This window comes from Cervus canadensis, chromosome 28, assembly GCF_019320065.1.
Source record: "Cervus canadensis isolate Bull #8, Minnesota chromosome 28, ASM1932006v1, whole genome shotgun sequence".
NCBI classification, from domain to species: Eukaryota; Metazoa; Chordata; class Mammalia; order Artiodactyla; family Cervidae; genus Cervus; species Cervus canadensis.
This window is the reverse complement of record NC_057413.1, coordinates 32,187,935-32,207,166: the sequence shown is the minus strand read 5'-3', so window position 1 is coordinate 32,207,166 and position 19,232 is coordinate 32,187,935. Positions and strand designations below refer to the sequence as shown.

At 37.1% G+C, this 19,232-nt stretch overlaps 1 protein-coding gene across 10 annotated transcripts in view; it reads left to right on the top strand.

The window, feature by feature from the left end:
* The window catches only part of KHDRBS2 (KH RNA binding domain containing, signal transduction associated 2), a 714,887-nt gene that overhangs the window by 659,040 nt on the left and 36,615 nt on the right, over positions 1-19,232 (top strand). For 4 of the 10 annotated variants that reach the window (XR_006266123.1, XR_006266120.1, XM_043450331.1 and 1 more), the window contains one exon: positions 901-961. Coding sequence is in view for 4 of the 10 variants with exons in the window: in XM_043450331.1 (XP_043306266.1) it covers positions 901-933 (33 nt within the window). In the remaining 6 variants the exon portion in view is untranslated. Of the gene's footprint in view, positions 1-215; positions 348-900; positions 962-1,278; positions 1,373-6,099; positions 6,872-19,232 lie in introns of those variants that run through there. The other 6 variants (XR_006266124.1, XR_006266122.1, XM_043450332.1 and 3 more) reach the window with 3 other exon arrangements.

Genomic DNA, 19,232 nt, shown 5'->3' with positions numbered 1-19,232 from the left:
TCTAAATGCCTAGTTCTTCAACCTTTGAGTTTCCCGCACATTAAATATCCCATCCAACATGTAAGCATTGCGTAGATTCACTTTATTGTTTTCACTCAAAGGAATATGTGGTCTTCATTTGCGTAGTTTACAACAATTTGTTTTGACAAACAAATCATCAGTGTCACTGGCCACTTGTTGCTATTCAACCTCAAAACTTTATTTGTAATTTTCAGTGCTAAATATCACCGCCCTTGAAGGCAGTTTAGAGGGCTGATATTTCTTTTGAGACTATCAGACTTGATGGCTGATGATTGTTAACGAAATATGTCGCAGGACTCAAAGGATGACTAAACGTTAAAACAGGTAACACTAATAGTAACTCTGTAATTTTGCTATGCAACAGTAATGTTAAATATTCTCAGTTATTAAGTTCCTGATAGTTAAAAAAGTAAACCTACAAAAACATAACAAATAGGTCTATAGGTTATTAAAACAACTAATTAACGTTAACTAGAGGCACCAAAATTATTTTACAATATATAACCCTCAAGGTAATAAACAGAACTAAAATTAACAATAATAGTAATGCAACTCTTGTTAACATCAAATGTAAGCTAAATTTTGATGGAACAAAGAAAATGAAAGACTCGATGGTAGGGATGAATGCCAAAACTGTTAATCTCTTAAAAACAATTTTTTTTGTTTATGGTGGCTTTTGTCAATGTAATTGGTTTACTTTTTTGCTGCTAACCAGCTTAGGCATATTGCTGTTCAGTTCTTGCAGCTGGAGTTGCATGCTGATAGTTTTATGAAGTTTGTGTCTGTCATCAATTAAATGTCTAACATTTACCTTTCACAAAATGCTATTGAGTTATATTTAATTTGTACTCTTTTTTTTTCCCCCCCCCACTATTTCAGGTAACCACAAGCAAAGAGCACATAGTTGAATAGCAGGTGTGATGGGCTAAGAAGTACAGAGGTAAGTTTATTTTTATCCTGAGAAAGATAGATATTCTTCACCAACATGAAGCTATGCAGCAAGCTAAAACACCAAATGTCATTTGTTGAAATACTAAAGGTTTACTTTGTTGTCTAGGAATTGAGATATTTGTATCTTCTTTTGAATAAAGTAATCTAACTTGGTATTTACCCAGCAAAGTTTTCTGAGCTTATTCAGAAGCTTGTCAAATGAAACATGAATTTGTAGTTAATCTACAGCCCTTTTGCTATGAACTTCTATATATTACCTCTTCTTCACTGTACAAAGAAAAAGTGTTAAACATTTTTATTCTGCAGATATAAGAAAAGGAAATCACAATTATTCACTGAGATAGAGGGGATGGGAAAGGAAGCCTCATAACCAACTCCTTTCCTACTCTCTGTCAATAAGGTAATATTTATTAACATTGATATTTAGTCAAATAAATAAACTTATCGTCATTTTCCTCATTATCCCATTAGATTTATCAGTAAACTCCTTGTTTCTTATCTGTTGCTCTATTTGATTCAGTAAATATTTACTAAGTACAAAGCAATTGGGAACTGAGGCTTGATTTCTATACACAAAGAGCAGAAATGTTTAGTCAATAAACCGCAGACTGAAAACAATGCAGTGGCAGTTATGAGATCCACAGACAGGCCTGAGAATTGGCATGATCTTGCCAGGAGGCTTCAAACCAGGATAAAACCCAAGTTTTCTCCTGCTGGTTCTGGTCCTCTTATCACTATACAAACATTCCTGATACATTGTAGCCTTAAACTAATGCCATAGTCAGGGATGAGAGAGCCGGAAGAGTCCTCATGACTGGATGGAGCCAGGAGGCTGAGAGACACATGGACTGATAGGGGCAGCCTTTGCAGGGAGGAGGAGGGGAGGGCTGCCTGGAGAGGGAACGGGCTGAAGCAGATCTTGGAGTCCAAACAGCTCAGGAAGTGCCTAGAGGAGCAGGTCAATGGGACATGAGGGTCCAATTCATGAAGGCACCGAGCAAAAACAAAGCCTGGAGAGGTGGTGTTGAGTCTAGTCACAGTGGTCCGAGTGCTGTACTAGATTGTTTAAATTTTATGGGAAAAATAAAATGAAGCCACTGTAGGTTTGAATCAGAAGAAATATTCCCAAGAAAATAAGGCAAAACGTACACTGAGTTTTATAATTAAGAACTGCCTTTACATCTGAGCAAGCTTTTCTAAGATCCAAACTGTTAAAATAACTTTAATACCTTATATCCCCCGGTGTCTCAGCAGTAAAGAATCCACCTGCAATGCAGGAGACCCCAGTTCGATTCCTAGGTTGGGAAGGTCCCTGTAGAAGGGATAGGCTGGAGAAGGCAATGGCAACCCACTCCAGTACTCTTGCCTGGAGAATCCCGTGGATGGAGGAGCATGGTGGGCTGCAGTCCATGGGGTCGCAAAGAGTCGGACACGACTGAGTGACTTCACTTTCACTTTTCACTTTCCTGCATTGGAGAAGGAAATGGCAGCCCACTCCAGTGTTCTTGCCTGGAGAATCCCAGGGATGGCGGAGCCTGGTGGGCTGCTGTCTATGGGGTCGCACAGAGTCGGACACGACTGAAGCGACTTAGCAGCAGCAGCAGCACCCACTCCAGTACTCATGGGCTTCTCTGGTGGCTCAGATGATAAAGAATCTGCCTGCAATGCGGGAGACCTGGGTTTGATCCCTGGGTTGGGAAGATCCCCTGGAGGAGGGCATGGCAACCCACTCCAGTATTCTTGCCTGGAGAATCCCCATGGACAGAGGAGCCTGGCAGGCTACAGTCCATGGAGTCACAGAGTCAGACATGACTAAGTGACTAAGCACATAAGATAAATAAATAATGAGAACCTACTGTATAGCTTAGAGAACCCTACTCAGTACTCTATGGGGACCTAAATGGGAAAGAGATCCAAGAATAGAGAAGATATATGTATACGTATAACTGATTCATTTTGCTATATGGTAGAAACTAACTCAACATTGTAAAGCACCTATAATAAGTGTTAGTCTCTCAGTCATATCTGACTCTTCAGGCTCCTCTGTTCATGGAATTCTCCAGGCAAGAATACAGGAGTGGGTAGCCATTCCCTTCTCCAGGGGCTCTTCCTGACGCAGGGATCAAACTCAGATGTCCTACATTGCAGGCAGGTTCTTTACAATCTGAGACACCAGGGAAGCCCAGAGCAGCTATACTTCAATAAAATTAACTTTAAAAAAGGTTAAAAACATTACTCTTTTTATAAACCAAGGGGATTAGGAATCTTTAATCCAGGTATCCTGCATATTCTTCTTCTCTGATACGTTTTAAATAGTATGCTTTATTTTGTAAAGCCAGATAGAGAAATCAGTTGCAATTTGGTACTATGTGGGTATATTAATAATATGTTTTTGTCTCCATTGTAATTATTTTATGTTGCTGTTATTGTTGTTTTACACCCCATGATTCTCTAACCATTCAGACTTGATCTTCTAATGCATTAACTCAGGGCAGGACTATCACAGCAGAAATGCCAGTGTTGAACAAGAGAAAATATTCTTGACTGTTTAAATTAAAAGTAAGAGTTTTTAAAGTTCAAAAACAATGATCTGTAAGAAAAGAGATTTTGAGTTTCAAAAACCTGTGTTTTGAATAGGTTCAGAATAAGACATAAAAGAGTATATTTTAAAGACTCCTATCCAAAAATAAAGAACAAATTAATTAATAAGTAAAGACTCCTATCCACCTCCATATAGCTATAAGACAAATATTGTTCAGACTGAGAAGAAAGCTCAAGAGATAGCGATATCTAAGATACTAGTATAAAGACATCAGTGTGGTCAAGAGTCTGAGTCTGTACACTAAATCAATTATTCAATAAAAGCCTTACGCTTAGATAAGCTTAGAACACAAGAAATATTTGTCTAAAGTGGAGCCTGGAGAGGTTTCACTGAGTTCAGCTTCACTGAATTCCCCCATCTCAGTGTATTTTAGGTGCAATCATCTAGGAAAGCATTTGTATAGAATGTTTCTACATGCTGGCAGGCATGGACCATATGTGGCAGAGAGCCACTCACAGACACCTCTGCAGGAAGGCAGGGAAGGAAGTTTCAGCATTAGCTTTGACCAGCACTGACCAGGATGTATAAATATAGTGATGTATTCATTGCAGTCACTTATCACATAACTTTCCCAACTCATAAAACAAGCAGAAATGAACACAGTAGGTTTCTCTGACAACAGAGAATGAGAATTTCCCTACATCAGTGGTCTCAGCAGAAACTCAATAGAATGAAAACTGTTCATTGTGGCCCTGACTATTGGACATCTGCCCAGTTGGAGGGACCTTTCTTCTCTTGTCAGTGATACTGGTCCCATTGGATCCCTTCATGAAATCATGTCCCCTCTCACTAATTTCAAAGTGTTGTCTTCCAAAGATGTCAGAAACAGGGACTATGCCAGTTCAGGAGCCAGTGTCTGTATAGGTATTCTCATGTCTGACATTTGTCTGTGTAAGTTACATGGGATATCAAGCTTTCTGAATTACAGTTGACATTATTTATGTGCATATTCCACACAGTCCTTCACATGATGCTATAGCTCTTGGTACATTAATGATCCTGTGACAGCAGGGATCTCAGCAAAGCACCAAAGGTGGCTAGTTTGGTCACCAAACATTAATAAGTAGGAAAGTCTTTATACCTACTCATGTATGTCCAACAAAAAGTTTTAGGGCATTTCAGTATGATTAAATCAGAATCATTTTGATGTCAATTACAAGACCAGATAGTGCTTTTAGGCCTTATTTGTAATATTTAGATAATTTTCGCTTTCAGTATATTAAAGGAACTAAGGCCATTTAGCTTAATAACAACTGAAACACTAACAGTTTTTAAATACATTTGGCACAGAATGACACGCTAAAGATTTTCATGAATTCCTTTAAAGGAAATTGCTTTTCAAATGATATTATTAAAATATTACTCTTGTTCCTTTTGTTTTTCCACTTAAGAATATACAGGCTTGTATTTTGAAATCATAAATGTCCCTTAAAAATGTAACGCTTTAATTATGTAGCATTTTCTCTCTTATCTCAAACTCTGTGTCTCTTGGTTAAAATAATATAGAAAATTGTCTACTTTGGGAGGCTTTAAAGGGGATAGGAACAAGTGATCAGTAATCTCCCAAGTTGATTGAATATAAAGTATCAGTTTTAGTATCAAGAAATTGTTAACTGCAGGTTCCATTGAAAAGCCTATTTTTGTTGCAGAAAAATTATGGAGTGAATGACTGCAAATAGTCAATTGAATGGTAATTAACAAAACTGATCACATTATTTATGTTCTATATGAGGCCAAGGAATAACAGCAATAATAATAATGAGGCCATCAGTTTTCTGAGTGTACATGCCAGGCAAGATACTAGGATTTTCACATAAGGACACACATGGAACCCCTAAAATCCTTGCAAAGGAAGAACAGGTAATCCCATTTTGCAGAAGAGAAAGTCGAAGGTCAGAGACTTAGCTAATGTCACAGTACTAACATATAGGAAAACCAGTATTTAAAACAAAATTTTACAGCACATACATTTTCCAAAATGCTGTCATGAGTCCCAACTTTTAATGAATTTGATTCAAAGTGAATCTAAAATCTCAGATAACCATAAAATAATTTTTATTTGTAGCAACTTACTAAGAAAAACTATGATAAAATATTTTAGCTTGACTTCCATCTACTTTGATCTTTCCTCAATTTTGTCCTTCTGTCAACAGTTCCACCGTAGAAAATGGAGACAAATGCTACAGCCTTTTGTAAAACAAATGGATTCATTTATATTCTTAAGGTCTGTTTAATATAAAAAAAAACTCATATAAATAAGCATGAAAGAAATTTCAGGCTTTTATTCTCAATCTATAAGTCAGAACTCTGCTTTAAAGTATGACAGTCCATTCAGATTAGAAGTACTTTGTATAACCATGCAATCATGTGTTAAGAAACAAAGTGAAGTTATTAGTCAATTTAAAATATTTTAAACAAAGCATTTTCTGTTGCCAATATAATGTGTAGCATTTGCCTGGACATTCTAATTTCCTATTAAAATATCTTGAGTTAAAAGTAAGATACTTGTTCTTATTGATTGGCAGGTATCAGTCTTCAATATTCTTCTGTATGCTGCCTTTACCAAAAACAAGTACAAAACGAGCTACCTGAAGAATTGGTAACAAATTGCTTATTTTGTTCAAGCTTCTGTTTCATCATGTTTTATATGCCACAGTGGGATATAGAGAATGATCTATTTCCAAGAGAAATTTGGAGACTCTTGGAGCCTCTTCCTAGAACCCCACTGGAGGGAAACGTCACCACTGGACACAGTTTTCATGTCCCCTTAATGCCTCTCAGGACCACTTCCACCAACAGGAAAATGTCCCCTTCCCCCTGTCTGTCTCTGTCTGCCCTCACAAAGGTGCACTCCATTTCCTGCATTCTGACCTCAAAGCCTGCGTTTTTTGAGATCAGGACATTTTTCAACCTTTCTGCTGCCATCTCACCCCTCCTTTCTCAAGGTCACTGTCATTTTCCCAATGGCACAAGGGATGTGAGAAGAAAAAGAGAAAGGCAATTAGTCGATGTCTCTAGGGAAGGGAGTGGTGCCCAATCTATACAACAGGGCCTCCACCACATTAAGAAATGTTCGTTGTATTAATTATGAAACCAATACATACCCATTGTAAACTAAAAAGTATGAGAAGTATTTACTTAAAACAGAAAAAGAACAACTGTTCACATTTATTTATAACCTGTGTGTGCGCTCAGTTCCCCCGTCACGTCTAGCTCTTTGTGGCTGCATGTTCTGTAGCCCGCCAGGCTCCTCTGTCCACAGAATTTTCCAGGCAAGAATACTGGGGCAGGTTGCCGTTTCCTACCCCCAAGGGATCTTCTCAGCCCAAGGGTGGAAACTACCTCTTTTGCTTCTCTTGCATTGGCAGGTGGATTCTTTATTACTAGCACCTTGTAGGGAGTCATTAAGTGAAAGTCACTCAGTAGGATCCAACGCTTTGTGACCCCATGAACTATACAATCCATGGAATTCTCCAGGCTGGAATACTGGAGTGGGTTCCCTTTTCCAGGGGATCTTCCCGACCCAGGAATTGAACTAGGGTCTTCTGCATTGCAGGTGGATTCTTTACCAACTGAGCTACCAGAGGAGTCCTACTGGTCACAAAATCTTGGTTTCTTACATGTAATATAGAAGGTGATGCAATAAGTAAGAAAATGTGTCCAATTAGTCTAAGCTCTCAATTTCAAAATAGAAACCTTAAACTTAGAAATAAATAAACCTCCTAACGGAATTCACTAAGATCAGTGCATAGTGTCTGTGACTGGAAGGAAGCCAGTTTTAAATGTCCTTAAGCAGGGAAGATTATATTTAAATGTTACATAAAAATAATCATGATAAAATTAACACTGAATTTTTAAACAGTTTCTTTCAATTCTCTTACTGGAGACTTAAGAATGTGAATGTATTTATTGATCAATACATACTTATTTAGAACTAACATTAGATATGCTGCCTTCTTATAAGGCAATACATTTTGAAATAAATAATCCATCAGATAAACTTCTTTGGAACTGTTTAATTGCTGGTAACCTCGAAGTACAAATTGGCTTAACTTCTTAAAGACCTTTCTTCATTTCTTGTGAGTAAATTATTCAGGAACAAGTAATGGTTGTCTTACAAAATGGCAGAATTGTCAGTGAATTAGTAATTTGGGGGGAGGGGTGTCTTTTTTAATACTGTCTCCTTTTTTATTACAAATTAATTCACAGTCAGGGTTAAAATTGTATTGTATAATGTAAAATGTGTAATGTAAAAATCAAAAGTCTATAATCCTATTCCTCAGAGACAACTCTGTTAATAGATTGCTTTATATTCCTTCTGATTTTCTTCATCTTGTTTCACTTCCCTCCTTCCTCCATTCCTCAACTGCTTGTTACTTACTTATTCATTTGCAGTGAAATTCTACTTTATCCATAAATGCAATTTTAGCTTTCAGAAGTGAGATGAATTTTGCTCTTTTGTGAAAAAGTGATCTATTCTCTTAATGTTTGTTTGTGTGGAGGATTAAAGTTGTATTGTGACACTATGAACTTTAACCCAAAGTGCATGCTTTAGAGTGTAAACAAACTTGCTTTCACTTTTTGAGTTGCAGTTTTCTTATAGGTAAAATTGGGTAAAAAAAAAATAATAGTATATACTCATATAACTGTGACATATGTAAAGTAAAATCATACACATATCCCCCTCCCAAATTTAGTTATTCTTTCCCAAGGTACTCTTCCTTGACTAAAGACTTTAATTGTAAAATATCTTCATGGTTTTTATCAAATGCATGAATAGAAGCTAGTTTAATCCATAAAAATATTCTTATTACCCAAATCAATTTATAGCTTAGACATTTTAAAACTATTCTTTACTGAAATCAGGTAATGTAGGCTTTAGAACACAGTTGCAAAAATGATTATCATTATAGCATTGAGGAAGCATATATTGGGTATAATGGGTATATTATATTGGGCATTACATATATAACATGTATTTTTTTTTGTATTATATGTTTATACAGAAGAATCTTATAATACTGTTGCATATATTTTGCTCACAATGAAATAGGGTTGAAACAAAGGTAAAACTAGCAATAAGTTTGTATAACTGTTTCAGCACTAGTAATAATAAAGAGGTGAATAAAGAGTGAATAAAGAGGTATTTACAATAATGGAACGAACACATAAGCATTGTATTGTGTATTTTGGGGAATCATTTTATGTATTTTCTCAACAGGCCCATGATATAAGTTCTAGGGCATTCTCATTTTCTAAACGAGGGCACTGATCCTGAGAGAAGAAGCAATCCCACCAAGATCATAACTGGCCAGTGGGTTGGACTCTAAACCCAGAGGCTTAATCCTCAGTTCATATGCTTTACTGTGCTCTATGACTTTGATCACAGATTCTGTAGTAAACTAAATTTTAGAGGAAACCAAAATGCAGCTGTGTAATTCATTCTTCAAGCTAGTAGAAGGATTATGATAAATTCTTTTACTGTGAATAGTGCCAAGATCAGTACTAACTTTGAAGTCTGATGATAATTTTCTAAATGCCTCTATCTGTATAAGCCAAAATATTCAGAATATCTCTTTTTCCTGAATTATATAGAAAGTAAGTCTTGCATAATAACCTTAACTTGATGCAGGTTGTACCTGACTATATTTATTTTCACATCTTACCATGGATTAAATGGAAGTTATCTCTGTCTAAGTATAGAATGTAGACTTCATGGAGCTTGACAAAAACCGTCAATGAAAAATAAAAATGAACTGGATAAATATACGCCTAGAAAAATAGTCATGGTCACTTACTTGTAACAGCTTGCTCTATTGATTTGTCTCAATCTGTGTGATTATTAAAAAAAAATGTTTTCCTTTATTGTCTCTTATCCTATATAGGTGATATATACCATTTAAATATATAATGTATTTATACTTTATAATATTTTAAAGGATGCCAAAATGAACATGAAAATAAGGAAAAAAATCAGTTTAGAAGGCAACATAGCTGAAAGGTTGAGAAAGGCCTATTAGAAGTGCTAAAACAGGTAGTAACACAAAAAATGTAAAATAACTCACCCCTTACAACCTTAAAAGACTGGAGTGTCCTAACATCTGAAAATTCTCATTAAGTCACAATCAGGCAGTTTATCACAAAAAGCAGTGACTTTAGAAATTAAAAGCATGCCTTGCCTCTAGAGCAAATACAGAATATGTCACTGTTGCATGTGTCTGTTGTCTATCTCAGAACAGTCACCCTCATGATCCACTGCATTTTCCCTTCATTTCCACCAGTAGAGTTGCTTTTTTTGTTTGTTTTATTTTTTAAACAACTTCAAGAAAATTTCTATGTGTCCAATGTTGATTATCAAGAGCAAAACTTTGCACCAATTTGAAGTTTTAGAAAATTACAAATTACTAGATATATAGAACTTCAGAACAGTTCAGATATATTGTAAAAATTAGCAGTATTAAATGTATGAATCAAGTGTACACCAAAATAATTTTATCACATTGCTTTACAAGTAAATTGAGGTTTGAGAGTTACTGTCCTTCAACCTATATTTTAAGAAACGTATAGTTTTGTACTATGTAGCTACTATGAGTAAACAAAAATAGTAGACCCTATTGGAAGTACTAACTGTACGTTTTCTCAATAAGAATTGTTTCCTCTAGTAAGATTATTATGGGGATATCTAAATAGGGCATCTTAAAGGTTAAATCACTAATAAGTAAAACTTGATCATGAGTTTGATTGTTCAGAAGTAAGAGAAGACAATTAATTAATTCTCTCAGGATTTAGGTCCAAGGTACTTTTGTATTTTTAGTAATACTCAAATGACTTACCAAATCCACATAGTTTTCCATCTCTATATATACCAGTTAATTATGTCATTCAAGGAAACACTTTTACCTGAAAATAAGAATAGAAATAAGAGCCTGTTACTAAATTAAAAAGGTTCTAAAGAAAGTGGGCTTATGACAGTTTACAACTAAAACATATTTTGCTGTTGTTCTTCTTCAGTCACTAAGGCACGTCTGACTCTTTGTGACCCCATGGACTGCAGCAAGGCAGGCTTACCTGTCCTTCACTGTCTCCCAGAGTTTGTTCAAATTCAGTCGGTAATGCTATCTAACCATCTCATCTTCTGCCAACCCTTTTCTCCTTTTGCCTTCAATCATTTCCAACCTCAGGCTCTTCGCATCAGGTGGCAAATTTTAGAGCTTCAGCTTCAGCATCAGTCCGTCCAATGGGGGGAGAAAAGAACATATTTAGTGAATGCCAAATAGTCCACTGGGCTAAGTACATTGCAGAGAAAAATGTCATCAAGTGCAGCATCCTCGTCTTAAGATGTTCAAGAAATATTTGGGGAAAGAAAAGTCAGGCTTTACCTTTCTAATAAAAACAACAACAACAACAACAAAAATCGGAGCCCTCCAAAGAAAAGGCTTAACGTTTTAATCTTTGGATCAGTCTACTATATTCATTCAAATTGATGAAAGGCATTTATCAAATACAACTAAATGAATAAATATCATTTTGCCTCCATCTTTTTCGAATCATATTTCTTATGTACTATTTAGAATATATGGAAATTAAATTGATTTATTTGTAAAATATTAATACTGTGTATGACATACATATCTATTTATATGCAGTTATACTTTAAAAAATTTAAGGTAATATTAATTATCACAACAGCTCTATGATGAAAATGGTAAATTTTCCTATCCTCATTTTAAAGATGAGGAGATAATACTTCAAAGGGTTAAAAGGTCTGTACAAAACCATATGACTTGATCTGCAACATTTACTTCTCCAAAATAACTAACTTTTTTTTTTTTTGCTAAGTGGTAGTACCTACTCCAGTGTTCTTGCCTGGAGAATCCCAGGGACAGGGGAGCCTGGTGGGTGGCAGTCTATGGGGTCGCGCAGAGTCGGACACGACTGAAGTGACTTAGCAGCAGCAGCAATGTCCGATGATGGAAGAGATCAAGTTGTATGAGAGGACACTGCTCCTGTGAAGTAATCATTATCATATTTTAGTAAATTCCTACTTAACCAAAGAGGAGGGCATGGCAACCCACTTCAGTATTCTTGCCTGGAGAATTCCCATGGACAGAGGAGCCTGGAGGGCTGCAGTCCATGGGGTCACACAGAGTCAGACACGACTGAGCGACTAAGCAGGCTTAATCAAATGCTTTGAGATAGAAGCACTGGGCTTCCCAGTGGTAATCAATCCACTTCTCAGTGCAGGAGACGTGGGTTTGATCCCTGGTCCGGGAAGATCCCCTGGAGAAGGAAATGGTAACCAACTCCAGTATTCTTGCCTGAGAGATCCCATGGACAGAGAAGCCTAGAGGGCTACAGTCCATGGGGTTACAAGAGAGCTGGACGCAACTTAGCGACTAAACAACAACAACATTTGTATATATAAATATTTACTCAGACCTTTAATAATTAACATTTCTATGACTTTTCCTTAAAATATGCCATAGTATTGAATGCTTTAGAAAACAGCCTTTGGTTTCTGATACAATGAAATTGTTCAAAATTAAGAGTCTAATGAATATGAAGATGTATAATGAATTTGTAATATTAAAATTAACTAATGATTTTTCTGATTTTAACTGGAAGAAGATAGAATTGAAATTAAGAAAAATCAATGGAAACCTTCTCGTTTTTATTTATAATAGATCAAGATTTTGACTCCATTTCCTTAGCATCTGTGATTATAAGAATTTTAATAGAAAAAAATGAGTAATTATTGTACCACTAGATAAGTTTTAGCATAACTGTGGCCATCATTGTCTTACATTAGTCTATCTCATTTTTAATGGAATTTATGAGTATTGGATAATTGAGATTTTTAAATGCCCGTGAGTTTCAATATCTAATTTTGGCTTGGTCTACAAAGACCAAAAAATGTCACAGCAAATTCCTAATTTGAAACCAAGCACCTGTTTTAAGGAAAAGATTCCAGAACATTTGAGTCTAAATTAAACATTTGATCAGTTAAATTGATCTTGATTTAATTTTAAGCAATTTCATTTAACTGTGCAAAGAGTTGGGTTTCTTCCTGACAGTGTAGACATCTAGAAAGATTTATTTAGTCCAATTTATTGCTATTTAGTCCAATTTATCTCCATCCACTTTATTATAAAAGTGTATAGAAAGGATCCAGAAATATCTATTTGTCACAGGTCCATTGTTGAAATATACTAACTCCTTTCCCTATATGCTAATGTTAGCTTATAGTGAAGTGTTGGATTTGTGATCTCCGAAAATGATTTAGCTGTGGGACCAGGGACCAGGTTTGATCACTCAAGTGCTTTTGTGTAGCAGAATTTTATTAAAGTGAAAAAGAGACAGAGAAAGCTTCTGACATAAACCTTAAAAGGGGAATGGAGAGTGTCCCCCCTGGCCCCCCACTAGTTTTAGCAAGCTGTTTTATCTCTGTTAGAAAGCTATTAATTGGATAAGAGAGACACCTCAAGGCTGACGAAGTTTCACCTGTCTCCTCTCCCACAACAAACATTTTTGAGATAGAATGGTACGAGGTGTGTCATCCCCCAGCCATAAAACAATTGATATGAATAGTGGTTTGTTGAGCTAGTATCAATCAAAAGTTAGTCCTAGGTGGAACCATTTTGAAGAAAGGCAAATTCCCAAGTAAATACATAGTTTCATTAGCATAGCTTAAGAAAAACATTTCCATAAGAAAAACGCATTGGTTAACTCAAGGTTTGCAGTAAAGTTCAGGTGGAACCAGGTGTCATCATGGAAACACAGAATTTTAAGAGAAAAATATCTAACACTTGTAGTTTGTTTCCTCCTGCCGCTTAAAGGAGAGAGAAAAAATGTCTGACACTTGCACCCTGTTTCCTCCATTTGGAGACCCCTGGCCTTCCTGCCTCTTACCCTCTCACTAACATTACCGAGGATCTTAGGTTTACTCAGTTTCAGGTCAAACCTCATTTCTGAATTTGATATGAATTCCTGAATTCTTGCTTCTGTGGTCAGATAGCTGGCATCTGTCATACACTTCAGGTTGTGGTATACTCAGAACCTTGTAGATTTCTGATGCACTATTGAGATCAGGAAATGTACTTTTTATTAAGTGTAAATAGCTACTTAAAATATTAGGACATATTATATAAATAAGATATGGCACAAAAGTTGTAAATAGTGAAACAAATACATGTGTTTGTGATCCTTGCTGCCTCCCTCCCCAAATTTAAAGGAAAGAAATGTCTAGAAATGCAGAATAAATGAGAGATGACTTTATGTCTGTGATGTTCACACAAAAGAGTAAAATTTCAATATGCTGCCACTTTTCTAGAACATTTATTTATTTTTAAAGATAGGTTATTTGACAATAAGTGAAGTCACTCAGTTGTGTCCGACTCTTTGCGACCCCATGGACTGTAGCCTACCAGGCTCCTCAGTCCCTGGAATTTTCCAGGCAAGTGTACTGGAGTGGGTTGCCATTTCCTTCTCCAGGGGATCTTCCCAACACAGGGATCGAACCCGGGTCTCCTTCACTGCAGGCAGACGCTTTACCGTCTGAGCCACCAGGGAAGCCCCCATTTTGGTAAATACCAATTGGACATTATTTCCTTCCCTGCCGTGGCTAAACATACTTTGAACATGTTAAAATATAAATGTTTTATTTGTTTTCTAGTTAGACTTCATTATTACTACAGCAGAAATGTATCTTATCTCCCAAAGTAACCATGATTTTTAGCATTAATACATTGCTGTGTTCAGTCAATTTTATAGAAATCAACCTACCTCAATTCTCAAATGATTTGTATTTATAACTAATATTTATATTGTTAATAAGATGACAGACAACACAAAAATATAACTAATTTATCAGACTGTTCCCAAATATAGTAGTTGTCTTGTTTATTTTTAATTGTCTTCAATGTACAAATAAAACTCAGAAGCACCCTGTGGGACTCCTGGGCACAAAAACCCTCCTGTGTCCTCTTTCTGAATTATAGGAAACAGGCTTCATTGAGCCTCCAGGACCTTCCCTGAGTTTCAACTAGCTGATTTAAACAGATGCTAACACGGGAAGGAAGGGGATGCAGAGACAAGGGAGGAACAGCTGAAAAACAATAGTGCAGCCTTGGGGCAAGGCGCTGGTCCGCCCTCCCTCAGGGGATACACTTAGCAGTATCTAGAGCGGAAGCCCTCACTGAATGGAAGCTCTTAACTACTTGAAGCATTCTTCACTGTAGAGGTCACAGTGTCCTCATCATCACCTGACACCAGATGATCACTAGGCCGAAGGAATGCAGACCCTGCGCAGCACCCTGACCATTATCATCAACCTTGCCCTTGACTACAAAGCTCCTAGCAAACCCCCTGGGTTGGACACACAGTTTTGAAGGCATTAGCCCACGGTGGACCCCTTTGCTTGGCAAAGAATAAAAGCTATTCTTTTCTACTTTACCCAGAACTTTGTCTCTGAGTTTTAATTTTGTGTCATGGTACAGAGGTCAGTTTCAGCTTCAAATTTTGGTATGAACATGGGGCTGACTTGGGGATGGCACAAGAAAGGTCCCCTGGTTTGATCATATGCTCAAAGGTTTTCTCCATGCCAGCCTCTTTCAAGAGAGTGGGGTGTAGGAGAATTCCTTTAGAGGCTAGATCACTTGGGACCTTGCCTGTAAAGGCCAAGTCCCAGTCATACCTTTGCCTTGAGGACACTCACTCTTACTCCTGCCTTACTCAACCTAAAATTTCTACTTGAGGAATTATTTTGGGGAAGGGGAAGGATAGTGTCTAATCTCATGACACCTCTGCCAGAACCTGGGTAAGTCCCCTGGTATGTACTCCAAGGCCCCTTTGACCTTGTACTTCTGAGGAACTTTTGTTTCCATCCTGGGAAGATTCAGTTCCCATCTGGGGATTTTCTGCTGGGAAACAGCAACCAATTCCAATATTCTTGGCTGGAAAACTCCAACCCACTCAAATATTCTTAACAGAGGAGCCTGGTGGGCTACAGGCCAGGGGGTTGCAAAGAGCAGGACGCAGCTAAGCACACACACATACAAGGCGCTGCTTGGACTAAGGTCGTGGGTTTAGCTGGACTTGGAAGTAGCCACTCTGAGCTCTGTGCTTTCTTTCTCTAGTGTAAGTTTTCTATCTGCTGGTGAGAGTTTTGGTTTTTTTCAGTATGCATGTGAGTGTTTTTGATCATATATGTGAAGTACTTCTTCAGTTATATCTGATAGCTCCCAAGGAAGATTATGGCAGACAGATTATGACAAATTATAGGTCCACCTATAGCTATGAATCAATAAATATGGAATAGTATGCAGCAACAATATTCTTTAGAATCCAGAGAAACTTGATTGAGATGAAACATTGAGATCTCCATTTATCTTGATCTATCTGTGTCTTAGCATGTGTCCTTGTCTTTGCATAATGCTGAGGTTAATTTGTAAATGAGCTCTATTTAATTGGCTTAAAAGTAAGTTCTTACAGATTAAGTCTAATTATTTAGAAAACTTGCCAAGATGAGTTTCAGGCCTGCATAATGTAGCAAATATTCAGTATTGAATCCATATCTGCTATTAAATGTGTATTGTTATTAGTTTATTTTATCAATATATATTAAAACTAGGTTTACTGAAGTTCAGTAATTTTATATTACTTCTGCTGCAGAGTTTGTCAGCAGAAACAAAGAAATAAATAAGTTAGTTTGATATAAATTAAATGAAAATGAAATAAGGACTTTGGGGTGAACTCTTTAGGAATAACTATTTTAGTAATGTCAACTTAAGAATAATCTCCCCAGATATTTGGTAGTTTAAAATTCAAAGTTGTGCTAAATTAAGTTAAATGGTGGAAGTTTATTTAAAAGGTAAGTCATTTCCAAATAAAATAAGATGAAACATTTAACTGCTGAATGTGGGCTTCCTTTTGCAGAGAAACTAAAGGTATTTAGGACTATTGATGACTATGTTTGGTGCCACCCTGATATGCTCTCTATGATAAAACATTTCTCTGTGAGAAATTATGGATATTTATGTTCAGTCTACAGAGCGCTGATATAGAAGACAGTTCATGCTTGCTGATGGAAAGTAGGATGTGTTTTTTTTTTTTTCTTTCAGTAAAAGAAGGTATGAGGAATGAAATTCCATTGCATTTAGAAAAAAGAAAGTGAGTCTGTCTTGGAATTGTTTGGTTTTGGATGAACAATGGAAAGGCTAAATTTGTATCTGAAACTTATCTCAGGAATCTATCTGTGAATGAAGGTCTCATGGTCCATGATCTGTAGCCAAAAGATTAATACTAAGTCATTTAAATTTAAAAGTTCACTAATATTGGGGACAATTAAACCACACTAGGGATAACCGGCCTAGTAACACTAAGAAATTGGGCTGGGTGTCTTATGGACAATGGCAATATACAATTTACCTTGAAGGATTGGTATAGATCAGACTAAGTCAAATGGCCTGGAATATGCTGGACTGCACCTAATGTAAGTTCTTGATTTAAATTCTTAATTATGACCTTACTAATACTGCTAGCTATATTATTTTTATATTACCTGTTTTACAAAATTGTTGTCTCTTGTGTTACCAAATGTGTGACTGAGCCTCTGTTAAAATGAGGGTGTATAGTTCCATATGAGATTAATAATTGCAATAGTTTAACTGTAGATATGGAAAGAAGCAAGAAGAGGGAATATTATCCTAGATCATAAGAGACTAGTAAGACAGGTGGCCTGGAGACCTTTGGCTACCTGGATCTTAATAAGGCCTAGTTCAGTAATAGGCTGCTGAGTGGCCTATCAACAAAATCTTTGCCAGATCTGGGAGTGAGCATTCCTAGCACCACAGTATGAAATAGTCATGAATGCGTCCCAAATCATGGTTGAATTTATAACCCTGAAGGGGCCCTGCCAACTGAAAATTAGCACTTGCCATCCACCTCTGCAAGGATTAAGTCAATGGCCACTGCAAAACAAGCCTTGAGATGGTGAGAAATTTCAGATTTTATGAGCCCAATTATTATATCTTATCATACCCAGAAAAGCACTGAAACCTTAACAGTGACATATGCTTTGGCCATTAAGGAGAAAAATGCAACTAAAATTCAAAAATGAAGTTAATGATGGTTCAGACAGTCAAGGTAAAACTAGGTGACTATTGTGAATTTTCAGACACATTCTTGTATTGCTGAGGACTTTAATTTTCTGAACCATGTCAGAATAGGGGATGGCACCAGACGTTGTCAAAGCAGCACCTGCTGACAGATGGCAGCTGTGACCTTACTCTTTCAAGGTCTCCTAACAACTACAAAATTTTTAGACAATAAAATTGCTTTAGATCAGGAATTAACAAAAAAAGGAGATGGGTAGTGGCTGATAACTCCTGTTATGTATGTATTAATACCACATCAGAAGCTAAAACCTACTTGGGAATAGTTAGACAACTGGCACAAGTCTCCCTTGATGTGCCAGGTCCTAACTGGGTTTCAGGCTGATTCTCCCTGATTCCAAAGAGAATGAAATCTATTTTGCTTACTAAAGTCCCAGTTGTCACTTCTCCAACAACTTCTAATTGGATCTGCTGCACAAAATTGGTGGACCAAGGGACTGAGATATTAATCAATCAAGACTCAGATCCAGGACTTGGTACTCAGATATATCTAATTTGATATCCGTTCCCTTACTCCCCAGTTTTAGTCAGGACTAATCCCTATTTCAGGCTCCCCAGACAGCACAGTGATAAAGAATCCACCTACAAATGCAGGAGACGCAGGAGATATAGGTTCTATCCCTGCATGGGTCAGGAAGATCCCCTGGAGTAGGAAATGGCAACCCCTCAAACATTCTTGCCTGGAAAATTCCATGGACAGAGAAGCTTGGCAGGCTACAGTCCATAGGATTTTAAAGAGTTGACACAACTGAGTACAGCATGGCACATGCCCTAATTCAACAGGAAATAATCAGAGTGATTGTCGTCCCATTCGCTGAAAGATTTGGAAAAGGTTAAAAGGGGGCAATTGACACCAAGTCTACTAAAACCAAGTTCCTCTGCTGAGTTTATGATTAATGTCTCTATCCAAAATAATTATCCCCTTTCTTGTCCAGTACTTGTTCTCTTTAGGATTGAAGGTTATCAAAGAAAGGTGAGGATTGAAGACCAACAGGACATTCTGGGGCTCGTTGGCACAAAAGCCTTTATATGCCCCCTGTTTTCTTGTGTGTAGGAAATAAGATTTAGCCTCCATGTCCCTCACTGAGTTCCAATGGACAGGGAAGGGAAAGAATTCAGAGACAAAGGAGGAGCAGCCGAAAAATAATAGTGCAACTTTGGGGCAAGGTCCCAATTCCTCAAGGGATTGCTGTTGTTCAGTCACCAAGTAATGTTCAACTCTTCGTGACCACATGGACTGCAGCATGCCAGGCTTCCCTTTCCCTCACCATCCCCTGCAGTTTGCCCAAGTTCATGTCCATTGAATTGGTGATGCCATCCAACCATCTCATCCTCTGTTGCCTTCTTCTCCTTCTGCCTTCAGTCTTTCCCAGCATCAGGATCTTTGCCACTGAGTCAGTTATTTGCAGCAGGTGGCCAAAGTAGTGGACCTTCAGCATCAATCCTCCCAAAGAGTATTCAGGGTTGACGTCCTTTAGGATTGATTA